Consider the following 9,705-nt stretch of genomic DNA (forward strand, 5'->3'; position numbering starts at 1 on the left):
AATTGTTCTAGCACCATTGCTGAGAAGGATATCCTTCTCCACCAAACTGCTTTTTCTCCTCTGATAAGACTCAGTTAACTGTATCCATATGGGTTCACTTCTGGTCTTTCCATTCTCTGCCATTGACCCCCATGTCTATCCTTCAGTAACACCACAATACGGTTATTACTATAGTTACTGTAATTCTTAAAGTAAACCATAAGCCTTTAGTCTACAAGAACATCTCATGTGTTTGAAAGGCATAATCTGTTTGCTAAACCTGAGAAATCCTGTTGTTTCAGATGGTTTCTGGAAGGAATATTAGTCAGTGTCTTCACATGTTCACTGGTGGTGATTCTTGCCTGTAAGTAGCCACTTCTCAAGTTATTCCCCTGATCCTTGTATTTTATTCCAATTTGGGTCATTTAAAAATATTTCTTAACTATTTTCTCTTTCTTGTCCAAGATACCGTCAAGCCATTATTTCTTGGCCTTGCCAGCTATGTCAAAACCACCACCTATGCTCAGTAAGTATTGGCTTATCACCGTCTGGTCAGAGATGACTATAATCTGCTCTCTGAGAATGCTTCTTGCTGAGTAATAGATGACAATGACTACACACAGGAAAGGTCCTGATCACTTGTCCTTAAGAATACTTCCTGTTCATGCTAAAATCTAATGGCATTATCATTCTGTCTCTTAAATTCTTACAAAATCCTCAAAATAGACAATTAAGCTTTGAGGAGGTAGGACTTAATAAATAACATGAACTTAGAAATTTTAAGTAATTTCAAAGTGCTTTTATAGATGCATAGCACTGCCCTTTATAAATACCTCTTACTGAGAGGACTTTATCTTATAGTTTCCCAAATAACCGGCAAACTGCCCGTGAAGTGGTCTCAGTTACAAAGTGTGGTTTCTCTGCCATCTCTCACTCTTGTAATGAGCCCCCTGTGTGCTAACTGCCATGGCTCATCATATTTCAAAGGGTTACTGGGGTCTGAGTGAGATGTTTGCAGAATTTCAAACAGTCTGCAAAACACCATCCCATCAAAAGATGGATGGTACTAATTACCTTCTCTTCAATATGGCTGCCAGAGGCCAGCTCCCATAGACTGGAGACAGATGGATGTCTACAATTCAAATTAGTTTACTGACCTTTGCTCTTGACACAATGTTGCCCTATTTATGAAATCATTGTGTTAATTCTGAAATCACAATGGGACTTAATGAAGATTTATTTTGTTTGGGACTCTAGCCAGTATTGATTTCCTGACACTCTGACTGATGTTTCCCGTTGTTTCCTCGTTTCCTCACATTCCAGGGTTTCTGGGGGGGCAGGCATTGATATAGCTAAGATTTGTTTAACCTCATAGTTAGGAAAGTGGGTCCTGAGGCCACCCAAAAAATTCTTATTCAGTAGCCCTTGTATATTAATGACTTAAATTCCTCTAAGATACTCACTCCTTCCCTCAAGCTACAGGTCACTCTCTAGGTCTGCAGAAACTTTGGAGTGCACCTCACTTGGCATTAATGACAAAAATGCATGCACACTCAACTTTCTGGCCTGAGATGTCACACCATTCAGGACTGGACTAACCAACAATGTCTAAACAACAGATATTCACACAAAGAGCCATTTTGTACCTCCACTTTCAGAAGTGAAAACATTGTTGTTGCTTGTCAGATGGTGTGACTTGTTCAAATCTTTTCTCTTTGGATTTTTAAGGTGAACTTGTACAATTAATCAGAAATATAGGTATCATCTGGTTAAGAATTCTGTAATGAGAGCAGAGTCTCTCAATGCATGGGATGGGGACATCTGCTCTAGAACCAACTGGAGAGCTTCTCTCCTGATTCCAGCTCTTCTGAATCCAAGAATTTCCAAGGAGCCTTCTTTTTTTAATAACCTCTCTAGGTAATTCTTTGCACATTAACTGTGTGAACCTTGGCAAAATGGTTTTTAAAATCTTTACCCCTTTATTTCTAAAGTGACATCACTTAGCCTACTAAATCTTTGTTGAAAACTTATGATGCATTCTGTGCTGTGCTGAATGTCTGGTTGCACCCAGGAGAAAAATATGGAGTCTTTCCTAACTGTCAGACATGGCCTCTAGGTGCCAAGGCTGCTATGCCAAGGCCTTAAGATTGCAAAGTCTAAAGAGACATGTAAAGGGCAAGGTGAAGTCCCATTTAATATGGTTAGTGCAAGTACAGAGTTAGCACAGAGGCTGGGGGAACATCAGGAGAGTGGTTTTGCCAGTCTGGGAGGGATGGCGGTATGGAAGAAGGGGCGTCTTCTTGGAATTCCAAAGTCTCACCTGTAGGGCATAGTGTCACCTGTTGCTTTCAGAGCACTTGCCATTGTTTTGAGCTCCTTGTTTGTTCTCTCCTAAAAGAAATTAGATCAGGATGATGATGATATTTCTATCCTACATACACTCATCTACAGCCTCAATAAGATCCCTCCTTTGATTATTTGTGTCTGTACTTACCTTGTTCTTCTTTTGTTCCCTCTCTATTTTTGTCCCATTGGCTGCCCTCTCCCCAGCCTCTTGTACACACACTATTGCATTTAAGACCTATGAAAACAAGGGCTAATGATTTTATTCTTGTATGCATCTCAATGTCTTGAGAATAGTACATATACCATGAATATTCATCAATTTGTATGTATTTGCTGCATCATTTCTTAAAATACTTCCTTTGCAGCCAAGAGCTCTGTGTCTGTATATCAAACATTTTGTAACTCTCTCCCTCACACATAAACATATCCAGAAGCCAATAAACCAAAGACATGGTTATTAAAATCAAGAGGTAAGGATGACTCATAAGGCTCCTCTAGCAATCAAGGATGAAAACCTAAGGGGGAGGAGTGCAAGCACTTAATTCAACTCCACAAACATTAGTGGTGCAGCTATCCCACACCTGTTCTGCACTGTACGTAGTCGATTAGATTAGGGCTCTATTCTTTCACACTTCGTACCTCTCAAGTCCATCTCTTTTCATCCTATAACGCGATTTTCACTCAACCACTTTATTTGTTCAATTTAAAGTCTGTGAATCTGTGGACTATCCACATGGCTCATCATCGGCCCAAGTGCCCCTTTCAAATGAAGGTCATCGCAGGTATCCCTTGTTACCAATGATGTGTTGGCATCGGCAGGGTGCATTTTGCACATTTTTGATGTCATAGTAAGGCGATGGGTAACATCTGTTCCCTCGACTCCTACATGTCAGAATGTGTGTTTCTACAGTTGGTGAATGAATGAATAAACTTTAGCAAGTAGAAATATTGGGAAAACCCTGTAAGGATTTCTGCTCTGGAGGAAGCGATGCAGGTGGATAAAGAAAACAATATGAAATGGTGGTTAACTAAGTACCAAGCTGCGATAAAAATAAAAGTTACTCCAAGTTGAGGCTCCACTCTTCCTAGTTACAATTAGTTAAGCTTGTGTGTGTGTGTGTGTGTGTGCGCGCGTGCCCCCATGCACACAGTGATTGCAGTAGTTATCACATTTCACGCCTATGTGGATGAATCATGCATTTCTCTTCTCTCTTCTCTGATCTAGGTTTGCCAAAATTTGACAGCCACTTAAGAATGTCTCTGATGAATGCCTTCAATCTGAATATCCAGAAATTGTCTGATTTGCAGTCTGCTTGGAATCAACTGTTTTATTGGAGGAGAATGAGGAGCTGGATAATTGAGAAAAAAATATTTTAATTTGGTTATGTGTTTTAAAAAAAAATCTCATTTGTGTCCTCGTAACTGTAATGTGCTCATGAAAATAGTATTAATTTGTGTTTCCTTTGCAACACTAGCAGTTGAAAAGGACAGACTAGAAACTGTGATAGAGAAACAACCACCTGGGTAGATATTCCTCTCTTATTCCCTGACGCATGGTTTTCAAACATTAATTTCCATTTAGAGACTTCCGTGAGGCACTTGTAACAATGCAGATTCCTGGGCCTGCCCGCAAACGCCTCTTCCTTGCTGAAGTGCTTTAATCGAATAATGTAAGCAAGTCTCTGTAATCAATACCAACTTGAAAATAAATAGATCACAGTTTGAGCATAAAATACAATGTAGAAAAAAATTCACCATTCTCCCCGAAGAGTGGCTGGGTGGGGGTCGGTGTCAGCAGATGCAGGTTAATGGAAAATGGGCATAAAAGAGGTTTTCTTTGGGAAAGCACATTCTTCTTTTGAGCCATTTTCTTACAAAGTTTTCAGTCTTCTTGAGCTCATGATTACCTTTCACTTAAGAGCGATTAAAATAAAGATATAAGAGGGGGCGCCTGGGTGGCTCAGTAGGTTAAGCCACTGCCTTCAGCTCAGGTCATGATCTCAGGGTCCTAGGATCGAGCCCCACATCAGGCTCTCTGCTCAGCAGGGAACCTGCTTCCCCCACCCTCTCTGCCTGCTTATGATCTCTGTCTCTCTCTGTCAAATAAATAAAAATTAAACCTTAAAAAAATAAAGATATAAAAGAAAAAAATCTTTAAGGCCCCCCCCCCAAAGACAAAATATCAAAGTGCCTTGAAATGTATAAAAATGAAATGCATAAAAAATGCAGTCGCTCAGCTGGGTGAAGGGACATAGAAGTATAGAAGATGCTCCCTATCATTGCTCTTGCTTGGAATATGTTCTTGAGGCAAACGTAGCCTGCAGTTCAAAGTTGTTATGTAGGGTATTCTCCAGCTCTCCACCTGTGTGGAGAAAATTGTCTTTGCTTAAAATGGTAATATTACAATATCACTCTTTGTATTATTTGTATTTAGTGAATTTGATTTTAAAAAGTACTGTACTACTAAATAAATGAAGTCGTCAGCAAAGTATATCTATGTGCCTATATCTATCTATCTATCTATCATCTATCTATCTATCTATCATTTATCTATCATAAGGAGCAGTCACGACTGCAATTCGTTATTTGGACACTATTAGTTTGCTATAGCTGCCATAACAAATTACCACAAACTGGTGGCTTTAAATGACACAAATTTATTGTCTCATATCTCTGGAGTCTATAATCAAAGTTTGGCAGCACTATTTTCCTTCTGGGGGGTTCAGGGAAAAATCTCTTTCCTTGCCAGTTTCGGCTTCTGTTTGCAAGGTGGCTCCTTTCTCCAGCTTCCAGGCACACAGCTTGCTTCCAGCATCACATCACCTTCTCCTCGTCTGCAGTGAAATCTCCCTTCACCTCTCTCCCAAAGGACACATGTATTCGTCTATAATTATGATTTACCCCAAAGGGGGAAAAAAAGGTGTTAGACAATCACAAATGAGTCTTAAAAAAAAAAATTGTGATTTACCCCGAACATCAAAGACTGTGTAGAGTAGGGCAGATGGGGAGAGTAGGGAGGACCGAAGTGTCAACTTCCCTTATCACCAGAAATGACTGGAGGATTACGAGAGAGTTAAGTAATATTCTGGGAAAACACACCAGAGTATCCCAGAGGATCTTGTACCAATGGCCAAGAGATACAAGGCAAATAAAATGAAAAAAAAAAAAAAAGAAAGAAAGAAAAAAATTAGAGAAAACCCAAGAAATCGTATTATTAATGTTTACATTGAAAAGTGATAACAGGTTACTTATAGGAGATTTCAAGATTTTTTGAGAGATATGTTATTTAGGATATGTGGAAGTATTGGAAACATGCTGGTAAGATGAAGACTTGACTGATTCTTAAAATAATAGTGATCATAAATGTACAATTCAATACTTTATGCTTTCTTTAGTAAAAGTCAAAAATATTAAAAAAAATAAAGAACACGGGTATTTACATTTAAATTCCACTCTAATCATCCAGGGCAATCTTCCCATCTCCAAAACATTAACATAATCCTGACTACAAATTCCTCTTGCTCTAGAAGGTAATATTCATATATTCCAGGACCATTAGTTAGCCTGCCACCATCTTCAGCTTGGAATAGATTTGCAGGATGATTTAGTAGATCTGGGAGGTGTCCCATACATTTGTCTTTTTAACAAGTAAGCAAACTTATCAGAAGGTGGTCTCAAACTACATTCATGACACGCTTTGAAGAGGGATTTAATTGGAAGCTAATTGCATAGAGAGACTTTCATTTTGATGCTCTATCAGGAGAGCACGCCTTGAGAATTCCTTATGTTTCCTGTGACCCTGTGTTGTGCACACGTTTATATAGGGTCACTGAATTTTCATGATTTCCAAGTCAGAAGCAGAAATAAAAATAATTAGGGTGCCTGGGTGGCTCAGTCAGTGAAGCGTCTGCCTTTGGCTCAGGTCATGTGCTCGGGAACCTGGGATCCAGGCCCTCTGGCTCTCTGCCTAGCAGGGAATCTGCTCGCCCTCCCTTTGACCCTCCCCAACCCCCATCCCGCGTGTGTTCTTTTTCGCACTCTCTCTTTCTCAAATAGATAGTAAAAAAAAGAAAATCCTTTCTTAAAAAAGAAATAAGAAGAATAGTTTATAATGATGTTCTATTTTATTGCATCCAGGACTTTTCCTTTCCAATCATATAAGCTTTCTACCACTGCTGTAACAAATTGTCACAGACTTGACGATTTAAAACGAAATAAATTTATTATCTTAGAGTTCTGAAGGTCCAATGCCCCAAAATGAGTTGCAGGAGTCTACAATCGAGATGTCAGCAGCCATGTTCCTTCTGGAGGTTCCAGAGAAATTCCATTTCCTTGCTCTTCCAAATTCTGGAGGTTGCCTACCTTTCTTGGCCCTCGGGGTCCTTCCTCCTCCTTCAAAACACACCCTTCTGCTTCTGCTGTCAGTGACTTTGGCCTTCTCTGCCTCTTTTTTAGGAGGATTTTTGTGATCATATTAAGCCCACCCAGATTATCCAGGATAATCTCTCCATTTTAAGATCCTTTATTTAGTCACATCTCTAAAGTCCCTCTGTCATGAAGGTAACATTAACAGTTTTAAAGTACAGTTGCTACTGAGTGCATATCACTTCTGCATTACAAAGTCAAAAAAATCCTAAGACAAACCATTGTAAGTCAGGGCTCATCTGTATATATATCAATAGATATCTAGATCTACATCTAGATCCTTCTAAATCTACATCTCTCTCCCTCTTTCTATCAATCATACATCCTATTGGTTCTATCTATCTATCTATCTCTCATATGTCCTATTGGTTTAATAACAGGTATTAAAACTACCATTTTATAGCTAAGCTTAGAGAGCTTTGATAACTTTCCCAAGCACAAAGAGGGCAAAGTAAGAGGTCTAGGTATTACACCCATGTCTGTGTGACCCCTCAGTCCTTGCTTTTCCCACTATTGATTACTCCTAGAAAGATGAAAAGAGAAGGACATGGGACTTTGAAGATCCAATATTGCCCCAGGCACTCTCTCCAGAAACACTAACTCTAGGAAAAGCTTTCCATGAGGCAAGAGGTTAAATGAAAAGAGCCAAACTGTGAACTTTACCTTCTTTCTTGTAACTCAAGTTTCTCAAATCTAGTTTGTCCAAGATTTCACATGAACACTATGTCATAAATTGCCCAGCATCGTCCGGTCTACTTGAAGACCTCTGCTTGTAAAGGCTTCTATAGCTGTACCCAGCTCCTGGAAAGACCTGCTCTTCTGATGGAGCATCTACTATGTTCTAGATGTTGTATCTGCCTTATCTATAATTCCCCCCATGGTCCTGCCAAGGATCATTTCATATTATAGTTGCTGTAGCAGGCAAACCCATGTAGTGCCTGATGTGGACCAGGCAGGTCTCCATTATCTTTTAACTATGCCCTTGACCTCGAAGCTTGCCCACTTAAGTGCCTTGGGCTGCGGGATGACGTGTCCCTTCCCTTACATGCCACAAGTAAGTGTTAAAGTTGCACAACTATGGGGGAAAGGCCAGGAAATGCAGAGGAGCATGTGGATGTTTGGTGAGCTCTAGCCAACTCTGATACACATTTTAAAGATGAGGAATGGTGGATCTCAGAATGCATGCTTCATTCTGTTGCACAACTCATAACTGGCGAAGCCCAGATTCTACTCAGGTTATTAAAATTCCAGTGCCATTTCCCCTCAGTGTTTCCCCAAGTAAAACCTACTGGAGTCACTTGAAAATAACTCAGATGCAAAATGATCTGCCTGTGCCACAGGGGATGCCAACCAACCCCCCATCCTCCCCAAAAGGAATCCCACTATTGCTCATGCAACACAGCAGAGCAGACACCTGCTAACTTGGCATACTTTGCATCAATGCCACATTTCCCTACCAGGCCTTGATGAAGGTCTGGTCGTGTATTTTTAAAAAAATCTATCCCGCTGCGATGGCTGTATCCCTTTCCATCTGTCCCATGCTGGGTGAAATGGGCTACAGCTGCAAGCTACACCTGCCATGGAGCCAGACGGGGTACCTAGGGGGTGGGCAGCAATTTAGCAGGTGGATACTAAAAGCTGGCAACCACTTTGCAAAAATTTTCTTATCCTTTTGTAGCCTTAAAAGAAAGAAAAACAAAGAAAATGAAATGCAGGAGTGGGGGTGGGGGCAGAGGGGACAAAGGCTAGTGCCTCAGGACTAGCAAAATGTCCTTTTGCGATTGCATTGCGGGGAGAGAAGGTGACACATCCTCCAGCCCAACCCAAACTGAGATGGCATACTTCTGTGTGGGTGAAACTCAAGTTGATTCTGCAAGGGAGCTGCTGTGGGCAAGGGGAGAGAGCTGAAACTCAGTGCCAGCAGCTGCACTGCTTCTTCTCCCCTGTCTCCTTCTCCTTGTCAGTGGAAGGAAAAATCAAGTACCTAGAGCCTTCCACCTTCCCATCTTCCTGGATTCTTTGTCTGCAGAATCACGTCCTTTGAATGCTAAGTAGCACTAGTACAACGTGATATTTGGGCTGGAGGCTGACCAGCGCTGGGGCTGGGCTCTGTTATGTCACTTTGGACAAGATATTTCATCTTTCTCAGCCTTAATTTTCCCATCCATAAAATGGGATAACATTGTTACCTAATTCACAGTACTTTTATGAGTCCACATGCAGACAAAGTACATAAGCTTAACACAGTGCTAGACGTATAGGAAGTTCTTCCCAAGTGGAGCTACCAATATTACTATTACTAGTAGTAACAGTAGTAGTGATGAAAGTCATTCTTCTGATATCGGAGACCACATGAATTTTTCAGTGACGAGGTGAGGCAGTAGAATGAAGAGACAAGCCCTGGTCAGGCTGGGTCAAGGCTGAGCCAGTCTAGCTGAATAAATACTCCTTCCAGTGTTTAACGGCAGGCAGAGTAGTGGAAAGACAACATGAGTTTTGCAGTCAGACAGACAGAGAGTGACTTGGCTACCTGCCAATTATAGCCTTGTGATATTGGGCCTGTCCCTCAGCCTCTCTGTAGCTCTTCTATACAACAGACCTGAGTCTGTGTCTTGTGGTTCTCTCTGAAGTGGAGGGGACTATCACTTTACTGTCATGGAGAAGACCAAGGAAGAGAAAGTGAGCTTCAATACTGGCATGAGAAAGGCATCATTGTCATGAAATGCCTAGTTTGATTTTTCTTTATTTTGAAAGTGACTCACCATCATTTTGTTTAAACAAAAAGGACAACATTCAAATAAACAAGAGAGAAAGTTACCCATAATCCCTGAACTCAGAGACAGCCACTGCCAACATCTTGGTGTTTATCCAAGAAAACTGTCTTGGTTGCAAGGTTGATGAGATATGAAAACAAGCCACCCAGTGAGAAGGACTTTGGGCATGGAAACAGCCACC

The 9,705-nt window shown here is 40.8% G+C and overlaps 1 protein-coding gene across 13 annotated transcripts in view; it reads left to right on the top strand.

Moving 5' to 3' along the window:
* Positions 1–4,816, top strand: part of TMEM71 (transmembrane protein 71) — a 31,228-nt gene extending 26,412 nt beyond the window's left edge. For 9 of the 13 annotated variants that reach the window (XM_059165588.1, XM_059165600.1, XM_059165596.1 and 6 more), the window contains 2 exons: positions 282–343; positions 3,551–4,816. In XM_059165588.1, the coding sequence (XP_059021571.1) occupies positions 282–343; positions 3,551–3,702 (214 nt within the window). In that variant the 3' untranslated portion in view covers positions 3,703–4,816. Of the gene's footprint in view, positions 1–281; positions 344–444; positions 506–3,550 lie in introns of all 13 variants that reach the window. The other 4 variants (XM_059165601.1, XM_059165595.1, XM_059165598.1 and 1 more) reach the window with 1 other exon arrangement.
* The last annotated feature ends 4,889 nt before the right edge of the window (positions 4,817–9,705 follow it).

Source organism: Mustela lutreola, chromosome 3 (assembly GCF_030435805.1).
Source record: "Mustela lutreola isolate mMusLut2 chromosome 3, mMusLut2.pri, whole genome shotgun sequence".
Taxonomy (NCBI): Eukaryota; Metazoa; Chordata; class Mammalia; order Carnivora; family Mustelidae; genus Mustela; species Mustela lutreola.